A 12,497-nucleotide genomic window follows, 5' to 3' on the forward strand; every position below is an offset into this window, starting at 1 on the left:
GGAGGGACAGGGTGGGATGCTGCCCAGCTTGGGGACATTCCCTGCTGATTTGGTTCTGCCTAATGAAGCACCCGACCCCTGGGTGCTGGGATGAAGGCACACGGGTTAAACTGGTTCACTGTGCAACTGCATCTGATCTGCTGAGCTGAAGGTTTTCACTTTGGGGATTTGATAAGACAACCTGACCTGGTACAGCCAACCACAAAAGGGTATCACAAGCACAGGCATTAAAAAGAAGGGAGGGAAAAATACAACAATGGGGGAAAACCCTAATGAAGTGATCGAGCACCACTAGGTGCAGGAGTTCTGAGCTCAGCCTATGTCAAGCCGTATGATACAGCTGGCCGAGCAAGCAAAGATAAAAGGAGACATTTTAGCTTCAAAATAAAAGTAGTTTGTCTCAGTTCTACTTAACAATTAAGCAGAAAGTCTTGGCAATCTTTGTATCTGCTCAAGCTCCACCAGAGCAACTCGGCAGCACATCTGTAAGCAGAGCTGGGCTGGAAGGGGTTCAGGCACCAGCCTGGCATTTATAGGAGGCAGGAGGAGGCTCTGGAGAACCTCCCACCCTGCAGCAGGAGGGCGGACAGGAACCCTGCAGAGGAGGCCAAAAGGAAGAGGAAACTCAGCAATGGACTGTGGCACCACCTGTTTGTGCTCTTGGCCAAATCAAAAAAAAAAAAAGTTTTCCAAAACGTAAGAGCACAGAAGATAATTAACAGTAGAAATGAAAAGAGGAGTTGCAGGCAATGTGTTACAGTGGGCTGAGGGGGCAGGGAGCAGCCTGTGCTGTAGAGAGAAAAAAAGAAATGGCCACGGAAATCCATGGTCAGGTTTTGAGGCCCTCGAGGATTCTGTTTGCCTTTCCCTTGCCCCAAAAGCTGACATGTCAGTTCAGGCTGCAGCACAAGCTCGAAGCCTTCGCCTGCTCTGCTCTACCCATCCCCTCCTCTCTGCTCAGCACCACAGGAACTGATCCTGCCAGTGCCTTAGGGCAGGCTGGGAACATCCACAAACCACATTTTCTCCTGCCCAAGAAGCTGCTTCAGTCCGGGCACATTTGCAAAGCAGCAATAGCACGTTTGCTTTAAAGCAGCAAAGGAGCCTGGTACAGATCTGCCTTGGCTACGGGGATGTTATTTTTCTCTCCCCACTCTGGAGAAGTTTCAGTACTAAACACTTAAAACACACAAAGCTAAATCGAGATGACTGAAATTCATGGGCAAGGAATATTTGAGGTGACAGCATAAAGCAAGGATCTCTCTTTCACCCACTGGGTTTTTGTTTGATGTAAATCCTAAGTTTTAATATACACAAAATGAGATTTTCCTGGCCTTCTGATCAGGGGTGTAGATGTAACTCATTTAAGACAAACTTGAAAATCCCCAAACAAAAGCAACAAAAACCCAACAGCATAGACGGATGTTGCTCCAAAGGTGGCTTTAAAGCGGTCAACACGTTGCCCTTCCTTGCAGCATGAAATGACCAAATTTTCATTAAAAACACAGAAAGAGAAACAAAGCTATTAACAAACTCAGTGTCAATGAACCCCCAGAGTCAACATCCCCTGCCAGAGATAAGCGCGGGGGCAGGCGGGCAGCACCCACCACAGCCCAACGCTGGCAATGGTTTCACTGCTCAGGTTAAATGGACACTGAGAGCAGAAGCTACCAGGGATGCTTTGCACATCTCACAGTCATCCTTGAAAGCACTAAACACTGTTAAAATAAATAAATAAATAAACCAAAATCGAAGCTGATCAGGGCATTGCAGATGCTTCACCAACCAACTCGAGTGGAGCGATCGATCTGCTCCGTACCAGCAGCAGCTCTGCACGAGCATCACGTTCACAGGGGATGCTTCTGTGCTGATTAATAAGCCCTTACATTCATGCTATTCAAAAGGAGAAAGAAGCTTCCAGACCATAAGAGGGTTGCTCAGTCTGGTACTGCCACCCCAGGGCTGCCAGAGCCCCGGGATCTTCATTTCCCCCATTTTGCAGGGGTCTGGCACTGCTCGGGCTCTTTTGTAAGCAGCTGGATAAAGACCCATCTCCAGGCCAGCCAAGGAAATGTTTTTTCTGATCATGGAGGATAAGAACAAGCCCATGCCCCATGAAGCTTTCCCTTTTATTTAACCCAAGTACTCCCCAGAAATTCCCCACCCAGCTGGTACAAGACAGCATCGCACCTCCTTTTCCAAACATCCTCTACCAGCTACAAAACTGCAAGGTGTTTTTATACCATGGCTCTCTGGCCTCCACTCCCTGATTCAGGGCTCAAATATCCCTTTCAGCAATCCCACATTTTTCAGGAGGAAGGCAGCAGCACAACAGCCTCCCTTCACAAAGGACACTGGGTTCCTCAGGGCTTTTGCTTAATTACACCATTGCGTTCAGCATTTTCACAGCTCCACTGCAGAGGAGGCACAAGTGGGAGGCAATGGGAGAGTTTACTTTCTATGGGAAGAACAATATTTAGCTCTGCAAAATACAAGGGGGTTTCCTTATTTCCATCAGGTTCCTCTCCTTCCAGACCCTCCAGTTGCTTCAAACCTGAAGCTCCCTTTCAGCCTCCTCAGAAGCGATCCCAAAGAGCTGAGAGCACTTTGGATATTTGAGTATTTCTGCTAGAATCCTGATTTGCTTCTGCACTGCTAAGAACCACTGCCACGAGCTGTTAAAATGCCTCCTTCCCTCCTCAGCCACCATGTACAGCATTTCCCAACCAGAACACCCATTCCCAGGCCACCCTCAGTGTCCTCAGCATCCTCCAAGGGAACCCAAATATCCAGCTCGAGGCTTGGGTAACAGCCCTGAAGGGGCAGGCAGTCATTTGTGAACACTGCTGGAATCACAGCTTTCTCCACCTTTCAAAACCTGTTTAGTTTGGGGTTTTTTTCCCCCCAAAAGTTTCCAAGCATCTCTTACCCTCCCTCCCTCTCTTTCCCCAGCAAAGTTGAAAATGCTTTTACTTAACAGGAAACATGAAATGTTTGTTGAATGTGTTGTATACATCTCACACACCAAAAGGAAAAAAAGAGGAAAACAAACAAAAAAACAAAAAAATAACACTGTTGCAACAGATGTTTAGATGTAAGCTCTCTGGGAGATGTTGCTATGTTTTGGTAATATGTGTTGAGTATTTCATTTACAGGGCAATCCTAGAACTTTATTTAGAAGCATATTGGCCAGACAGCTGCAATTTAGAACATACTGTATCCCTAACACTTCCCAGTTAGAAACTCCTTCAGCTTTAACATATAGTAACCACGGCTCCTTCTATTTTAGAAACCCAAACCCACAATTTCTCCCCTTTCCTCATTCAGCTACCACATAGCAAGAGCTTCTCCCAGACACCCACAGCCTTGCTCCAGGAGGGTCCTGAACACAGCATCCCTTGCCTCTCCCACCTCAGCAGCAGTGAGCAAGCTCCTGGCTTCACCCACACTCACCGTGTGCTCCACAGAGAAACCTCTGATTGTTCCACGTGGGGGAAGAGTCGGTGGGGTGGGGACCAGAGCCATGTCACTGCAAAGCCACCCTGCTAACCTCAGAAGGAGCCTTCTGACAGCTGCAAAAATGGCTGCAAAAAAATGGCTGCAAAAAAATGGCTGCTGACATCCCAGCTGCCTCCTGCTGCAACGTTCTGTGACGCTGGAGATCCTCAGCCTCACGTGGCCAACGTCTCCCTGGTCTTTGACCTCACACCTATTTTTTAATTTATTTTTTTGTTAACAATTAGGGCACTCATGTGAAAACAAGCAAGTTCTTCACTGGAGCAGAATCAGCGCTTCATGATGCTTTTGTATTTCTCCCCAAATCATGAACTTGCTGATGAAATATTGCAGTTGATGGCTCTACAAACAATTCCTCTGACACTGCAAATTTCGGCACAGAGCAGAAGGTGCAGATGAACTCTTTTAAAAACAAAGTTCCTGCCTTCATGCAAATATCAATAGTTAAGGAGAGAGGAGAAATAAAGCAAGCATGATGTGTGTACAGAATTGGCACTAAAGAGGCTGCTTTTCAGCAACTGCCATAAGGTGGCAGTGGGTCTTTAAGGCTACCTTACACCTTTCACACAAGCACAATAGGAAATTAGCACACCAGTGGTTTTCCAGCATCTGAAACTGTTTAAGTCAAATTTCTTCATCAAGGCAGAGAGACCATACAGGAAAAGTTGGGGCTGAGGTCACCTCAGTGCCAGTCACACAAGGAGAAAAAGCCACCAGGATCAGTTCTGGGAAGCCATAGAAGCAGCCCCCACCAGAGCCAAAGAAAATCAAAACCTTTGCATTTCTGTGTACAATTACAACGCTGTTCATTTTACATAAACACTTTTCTTTGTGCTTTCATCCAACCATAAACAAGCCAGTGTCCATTACAGTGTAAGAGGAGTTCTGCATGGCCAGAAAGCTGGGGCTTACAGTCAGAGACTGTAAAAGCAACCCCATAATCAAGCTGGTCACCATCTGAGTGCAGGGCTGCCCTATCAAACAGGCTCAGAAAACTCGAGGGAAGCATTGGGTACACAAGAAATGCAGCACCTGGCAATAAACAGGCAAGTTACCTTAGGTAATGAAGTGACCCATCATGCAGATTGACCCAACTGTGTCAGACCCAGGGCAGAGCTATCAAATAATCTACATTTTGCTCTTCACCAATCACCCCTGAACTGCACCATGAAAAGCAGCCAGCATTGTCCTGAAGCAAGAGCTGATCTATCTTCCTGTATGCAGGCTAAAGATAGACCACGAGCACAGGGATCTCTGTTAATAAACACCAGAACTTGGTCATTCCAAAGCACTCCCAGAGCCATAAGGAGAGCAAACCTCTTGCCTTACCTGTACCTACAGCCAGACTCAAGTGTAGACCTCCAGTCAGACACCTCCCACGGGGGACAGGGGCTGTGAGGGCTGCAGCTTGTGGCCACCATCTCCCCCCTGCTCCACACCAGCTCAGACCTTCCCTACACCTCACTAACACAGACATCCAGAGCCAATGTAAATGTTTTATTGGCACTTCACCCCACAGCTCGCCTGTACAACAACTGGAGTCAATCGGCTCCTGCAGCACATACCTGCTGGGGCTTACACATTCCTTGTAATGAGCTGGCAACTCCAGGCAAACCCCAAAAGCTCACCCGAGCACACCTCAGGCTCCCCTTCCTGCCCCAAACCCACTGACCAACACATCAAAGCCCCGCAAGAAGCACAGAAAATCTCCCAGCCAAAGACACAAACATGTCTGTATTCCCTGCTCTCCTCGCCACTTTGGAGGACCTGATGTGGCAAGGTTTGTTTGCAGTCCTTGGAATGCAAAATCAGGCTGCAAATAAAAAGGAGTTTGGGCTTTAACATTCTTTCACCCTCCCACAAAACCCATCGAGGGCTCCAGCTCGGGGGTGAGGAGCAGGTTCTGCACCCATTCCCAAGCATCAGCAGCCCCGCCGGCCACATGGCTCCAAGATGAAGGCAAAACCCAGCAAGTCCCCCCAGCCCTGCCCGCCAGCCCCTGCCTCCTGTCACTTCATGTCACCACCCCGCCACCAGACAGGTCTGGAGCTTTATATAGTAAAGGTCAGGATTTCCAAACCCCTCCCCGCTGATCCGCAGGGAAGCAGTTTGAAGCCATCTCGTGTCAGTGGTTAAACTCTGCTGCTTTTGAATCCAGTCCAACAGTTTGTACTTGATCCGGTCTCCTCGCTCCCCTGGCCCCAGGGCAGGGGAAGGAATCAGCCAGATTTGCCCTACCTCCATCCCGGCCGGGGGGAGCTCCTGGCTCCTTCCAGATCCTGACTCCAGGCCTATCGCTCCTCCAGCCACAAATCCATCTCACTCGATGGGTGCAGCCTCCACCCCGGAGCATGCTCAGTACAGGCTGATCTTCAGCCATTTCAGAGCTTTAATGAAATGTAAGCATAAGGAAGTGTCATTAGGAAAAAAAAAAAAAAAAAAAAAAAAAAGAAAAGAAAAAAAAAGCAAAGGTGCAGGATTCATCCCAACCCAGCCAACCTTCCTCCTTCCATCCCCTTGTCAAGGAGGGAAGCTCTGGCTGCAGGGATCGCAGGCAGAAAGCATCTCGGGTTTAGAACAAAAGCAAGGAAAATCCTGTTCTCAGGCAAGCCTTGTGCTGAACAGAAGCATTTCCTAGAGACACTCAACCCAGCAGATTTTTCACTCTGGGCCTTCCCCAAATTACAATATTTTCATGAGATACCATTAATATTATTTTATTTTTACCTCCCAACGGGCTTCAACTGAGGCTTTTACCTTGCAATGCAAATAGTGCTTCCCATCCATCTTAAAGCTAAACCTACCCTAAAGCTACTCTTCCCTCTATCACCTTGAAGATTATTTTAACTCCATTTGCAAGAAAGTTAAAAAGCAGGATGAAAGAGGGGGGCCAAGAGACTCCAGCACAACACGTTCCGTGCTCTGTTTTCTGAATTTTATGAGAGGTTTGTTTTTCACCAGTCAGCCCTGGAACTCCTTCCCAGTTACCTTGTCTCCTCAACACAGCAAGATCATCTCAAAGAAGAATTAATAGAGGATTGTTGGGGTTTTTTTTAATCCTTTCCAGTTTTCCAAATAACAAAATATGCAAAGACACAGAATGCTGAAGCCCACTGGGCATTTCCACTGCCAGAGGATGACAGCCCTGCATGCTGCAAGCATGGAACTTCCCTGTTGTTAAAAACTTGTATTTCTTTAAATATATTTCTTTGTATATATCCTTTACATATCCCCTACAGATCCCTACCAACTCACACAACTCCTCCAGAAAGCAAAGCTGTTTTTTTCAGAAGTAAAGCTCTGCAGGCCATGGAAAAAAATGGTTATTTAATCCCAACAAAGTTCCAACATATACCCTATTCCTCATGCTGGGCCCAAGCAAAAAAATAATCCCCTGGATGATCAAATCCATTGATGGTGTGTGCTGGTTCCCATCCACACAGGGCTAATATTTCTGCCATGTATGTACAGCCTAAGTGCTGAAGTTTTGATTCTTCAAAGGAGTATTTTAAAAATAATAATTATCAAGTTACTTTATCAACACAGCACTTCAGAAATATCAAGGTGACAGATGAATACCAAAACCCAGGTTTGTTACCTGAACCAGACTTTCAAGGTAATCACAAAATACTCAGACTTTCTGTACAAATGACAGAAGATTTCCATCAGTCCGCAGCACATCCACCTCAGATTCACTATGCAAACAACTCCTAATGTTCTCTCATCTCTTCCTTGATAAATTCAGCCCAGTCCTCAGCATCAGCCACAGCTTTTTAACAACCTATTTGAGGCAGTGTTTGCCTGTGACCTGGGAACACACCAGGCAGCGTCTCACGCCAGGCGCTGCATTTTACTCAAATATTTTTAGAGAACAAAACATTTGGTAAAGTGACCCAGGAGAAACCATACCCATTGGCAGAGAGAGCACGTGCTTAGCTCTCTGCTCCTGCTGAAGGGTTTCACCAAGGCCCTGGGCACCCCTTTGGCCGGTGCCAGCTCAGGATGGGATGCTCTGAGCACCCCTTGGGCAGCTCCAGCACTGCACGGGACTTCCATGAAGCACCCACTGGCAAACCCTGCCAACCAGTTCTATTCCCATCCTCTGTCTTGCCTTTAAATTGGAGGTAGTTTAAAAATAATATCCAGACCATAAAATCCCGAGGCATGCCTGCTGAATCTAGCAGTGTTTGCATCTAGCACAGCTCAAGCATGTCAAGTTTGTTTCCTTGGAAACAAAGACCAATTTGCAAGCATTGCTTTCTACCTTTTTTCTTTTTTTTTTTTTTTTAATGTAATAAAGATATACATACTTCCAGTTCTTGTTGATGCAATTAAAGCAGACTCACCAACAAGGTTTGTAAGAGAATTATTAATAAATTTCACTAATGAACAATTGGCTTGCTGCACTAAGGGAAAACCACAGTTCATCACTATTTAAGAATCCCTTTTCCCCTCAACACATACACACTGATATTGTTTCCTTGGGGACAAGTAGGAAAAAAAACCAGAAAAGCAAAACCAGAGCCATTTGCTTACCCTAGGCCAGGTACTCTGCCTGGAGTAGAGGAACAATCCAAGAGGGAAATCCTGTGCTGCTCCTACCACAGTGCTCCAGAAGCTACACCAGAACTGCTCAAAAAGAAAGCAACCACATCTTCTACACGTGTTTGGCCAGTTTTAAACTCAACTTTTTCCCACTGAGGGCAGGCAGTAGTGCTCAGGTGGGAAGCAGCACCAACTCCTCTTGAGCCTGCTCACATCAAAGGTCCTGAGGCTGAAGGTAATAAACCCTAAATAAATCCTAAATCAGTGACACCCAGAACCTCCCTGTCAGGGCAAGAAAGAGGAGGGAGGGCAAAAAGTGTCAGAGCTGAGTTACCACAGAGCTGAGCACCTAAACATCCCCAAGTAAAAAAGAACCAGATAGTGATTTGTTTAGATATACTGCATCAATAAAAATACCTTGGACTTTTCATAAAGCAATTTATAATATGAGATGAGAATAGTAGGCAGTATTAATGTCTCCATGTTACAGATGGGAAAAATCAAGGCTTGGAGAATTAACTGCCAAAAATTTCTGGGTTGCTGCTTCACAAACGTATGGAGCAGAAGAACACAAACCAGGAGAAATAGATGTGAAGTCATGCTCTGCTGCTGATTTATTGAGTCAGCTTGGCTGGCCAGATTGGAGCAGGAAAGAATGTTGGGATGACTGCTTGGGATGACTTCACTTGGAATCTCAGTTTAAGTTCAAGCACTTGAAAAAAATCTCATCCTGTTACTACTGAAGCCAACCAAAAAGCCCCAAACATCAATGTACGTAACAAACATATCAGTGTTTTGTCCCTTTGGATAATATTTCCTATAACGTGATTTTGGTGGGAAAATATTTATTCACAGCAGTAAACTCTCAGTCACTAAGGAGCCTTTCACACCCCCAGATGCCATGTGGGTGAATCTGTGAGGCCAGGACATGGTCCAGACTCATCCAAGCAGTCACTTCTGAATCAACCAACAGGAGCAAGAAATTCAGAGAAGTTCCTCAGATTTTTTTTTTGTTGTTGTTGTTGGAGAACTGGGCTGCAAGTCAAAGCCCCAGGGGAAGGGCAATGAGCTCCATTATGGTGTTTTAATGATACCTTCAGGTGGAAGGTATCAGCAGACACCAAGGACAAACACCAATGTTTCTGAGCCTTGGTGATATTCCCATCCTCACAGGATTGCTCAGGGGCTTTTTTAGTCCCTTTAAGAAAGATCTCACTCAGCTCATGCTAATAACCACGTTAGCCCAGATGGTGATGGGGGGAACATCCCTGGGGTATGGCCACCATCACAGTAATATTTTTGACATTGAATATTTTGACATTCCTCTTTCCTGACACGCCTCAGATGCTGCTGTGGAAACCTGCACGGGTGGATGTTTGTCTCCATGTCAGTGTGCTGTGCCCTGCCTGCAACACTGAGATTTCCAAGTTCTGCTTTGGAAGAAACAGAGCGAGGGGTCAGCTGCAAAGCAACCCAAAGAGCCTGTGGTTTCAAACTGCTCTTCTTCCCCTCCATACTGAAAAAAACGCTGCAGAAGTTCCTGCAAAACCCTGCAGATCCCCCTGCTCATCCAAACATGCCCCATTCCCAAGGAGCCTGAATGGTCAAAAAAAAAAAAAAAAAAGGAAAAAAAAAAACCCACAACTCCAGAAGCTGCATCCACTGCAATGCACAGACAAAAGCTGTGGTGTAACACGAGTACACACAGGTTTTCCTGCAGCTGTGTGGTCTGTGTGCTCCAGTCCAAACCAGTGCCCATCCCATGTTCATACAGCCAGACCAACACTGCAGGAGGGATGCTCATCCATGGACCCTCTGCTCAGACCTTGGTGCTGGAGGAAGGACACCAAGGTGTACATAAAGTACACGAAGTAACCGAGTCCAGCAATTTGAGGCAGTGGATCCATTTATTTTTATCAGGTTCTTACAGCTCATTTCTAATCCCCTGCACTCATCAGTTACCTTCACCTTCAGGACTCTCTCAGGAATGGGAAGGAATGTTGCTGCCATCACTTCGTGTTAGAGAGCTCACACTCATTCATCACCAGGGGAAGAACATTCCCCTGAGCCCCTCCTGCAAGCCCCAGCCCTGATCTGCAAGCTCCAAGGCACTTTGGTCCAAGTCAGGAACACATTTTGGGCACAAACAAATCTGCCTGAATAAATCAAACACCTAAGCAGCCCCTACAGCAGAGATGACAAAGCCAAGAGAGGGACAGGGATGGAGCCATCAAACAAGCAATGCTGAAGCCAGCAGACCTCCCAGGGACCTTGCTGGGCCTTGGACCCTCTTCATGGTGTATTTCAGAGACACAAAAAAAAACATATAGCCTAAAGAAGGGTTGATGGTGATTGCTCTTCAAATCTGGACCTCTGCCTCCCCTCCCCAGCACACCCATCTGCTTTTGCAGAGCACATTTACAGTAATGACCCCCATTATGCCTTATATTTTCACTTGCTTTCTTCAATTATGAATCATTAACAATCCCCATTTATCACCATATAGGGAATTCTTTAAAATTCAAATAAAGAAGGAAATTGAACCGAACCTGCAGGGTTGGTTTTGTAATTGCCCTGAACTATCCCACAGAAATGTGTGCACTTCTAAAGAGAAAAAGAAAAAACTAGAAAAAGTAAAGCAGGAGTTTGAATTCTGAGGCTACCAAGCTTCTTCACTGCCCTTTTTATGTCTGACAGCCCAGAGGTGTGAATGCTATCAGGTCACACACAGGCACTGAACACCCAGTCCTGCTGTGTGCCACTTTCCAGCCAGGTGCTCATTTGAATACAACACAACCTGCTCTGCAACCAGAAAAGTCCCCAAACAAAAGGCTATAGGAAAAAAAACCTGCCAATATACCCCAACTACCCTTATCTTTAACCTTAAAAAAAAAACAAACAAGGCACCAATCTAGAACTGCTCTCACAATGTGTTAAATTCACAACCAAAGCAGTTCCCCCCCCCTCAGCCCATTAAAACCCCACCCAGCAGCACTGGGTTCTGCATCCCATGTATTATGGATGTGTCCCAAGGCTCTGGCAGGGCTCCCCTGGTCCCATCCTGACCTTCCTGAGGGGGACTGCAGAATAACACCAAGAAATAAAGAGCTGGTGATGTGAGGTGCCTCTGCAGGGCAGGGAGAGGAGCACAGGAGCCCTCCCAGCAGCAGAACCTTTGCCCAGAGCTCAGCCCCACGCTGCCAGAGCCTCCAGCACAGGCACAAACCAGGCAGGGACCACCTGCAGCCCTGTGCTGCTGTTTGGGAGCATTTAGTCCATGGCAATCTTTAGGAAAACCCAATGGAGCAGAGACTTGGCAGCAAAACCCTCTTGGGGAAAGCCTGGTGTGATGCCCACCTCTCTGGGGGGCTGTGCTGGGATTTATTTTTTTTTTTAGACTCCCATCAAGGCTTTTGGAGGTCCCCACCAACTCTTGGCAGCCCAGGAGGTGGTGAGGAGCCTGCAGGAAGGCAGCAGCATCCTCCCATCCCACCAGGCTGGAAGGGGAAGAGAGGAGCCAGGAGGATGCTGGAGCCTGGAGAGGGGGAGGAGGCAAAGCAAGGAGAGCAGAGACAGTTTTTAAGTGCTCTCAATCATTCCTTGGAAGAAAATTTAAAAATAAATAAATAAATTACTCATCAAGCAATTAAAACGTGCAAACATTTTGCTCGGTGCTCCAACTGCCACATTTAATATCTCCAGCAACATCCAGGCCAATATTGTTGCTTAATTTAATGTAACTGGATCCTGAATGCATTTTGAACAGCTTAAACCACAGAAATATCCACATGTTTTAATGAGGATCTGGCAATACTCGGGGCCAAACAGATTTGAGCAATATTTTTGGACTGCAATGTCTTTCAGAAGAAAAGAAAGCCCACTGGTAATGGCTCTGCATTCCCTACGTTGCCAGCTTTTCTGGATTTAAGTGCAAATTGAAAAAAGAAACCTAAATATTTAGTGCCATTATTATTCGAGCAACATCTGGGCAATTTTCTTTGCCTTGTGAAAGGTTTCAGGCAGCTTTGCAGAGGCTCAGGCCATGTTGCTCAGGCAGAATGGCTCCTTGTACATTTGCATGCTTCCCTTGGATCCTGGAGTTACTATGCCAACAACAAGCATTTGTAACTCTTGAAAAAGCACATTGGGAAGTGGGAGGAGATGGAAGATTTGAAATGTGATTTTTTTGTCTTTTGTTTGTTTGGGGATATTTTTTGTTGTTGTTGCTGTTGTTGTTGTTCACCCAAATCTAAATCATCCATTCCTTGTTTTTTTCCTGAGCCCTGGAAACCTCCAAAAGGCCCCATAAGCATCATCTGAGCCCTGGCAACACCTCCACCTGCTTCAAAGTGCAGCAGTGACTCAGGAAGAGGAGAGTGCTCAGCCAAGCTGATGGATAAAAATACACACACACACACAAATAAATACATACAGAA

General features: G+C 46.3%; 1 protein-coding gene across 14 annotated transcripts in view; it reads right to left on the bottom strand.

Annotated features, from left to right (window-relative positions):
• Positions 1–12,497, bottom strand: part of EHMT1 (euchromatic histone lysine methyltransferase 1) — a 93,517-nt gene that overhangs the window by 58,062 nt on the left and 22,958 nt on the right. For 5 of the 14 annotated variants that reach the window (XM_071766550.1, XM_071766545.1, XM_071766564.1 and 2 more), the window contains exon 1: positions 3,454–3,599. The exons of 6 other annotated variants lie outside the window; for them this stretch is intronic. In XM_071766550.1, coding sequence (XP_071622651.1) covers positions 3,454–3,525 — 72 coding nt within the window. In that variant the 5' untranslated portion in view covers positions 3,526–3,599. Of the gene's footprint in view, positions 1–3,453; positions 3,601–5,754; positions 5,893–12,497 lie in introns of those variants that run through there. 3 more of the 14 variants (XM_071766553.1, XM_071766549.1, XM_071766562.1) reach the window with 2 other exon arrangements.

The sequence above is a fragment of the Heliangelus exortis genome, chromosome 22 (assembly GCF_036169615.1).
Source record: "Heliangelus exortis chromosome 22, bHelExo1.hap1, whole genome shotgun sequence".
Taxonomy (NCBI): Eukaryota; Metazoa; Chordata; class Aves; order Apodiformes; family Trochilidae; genus Heliangelus; species Heliangelus exortis.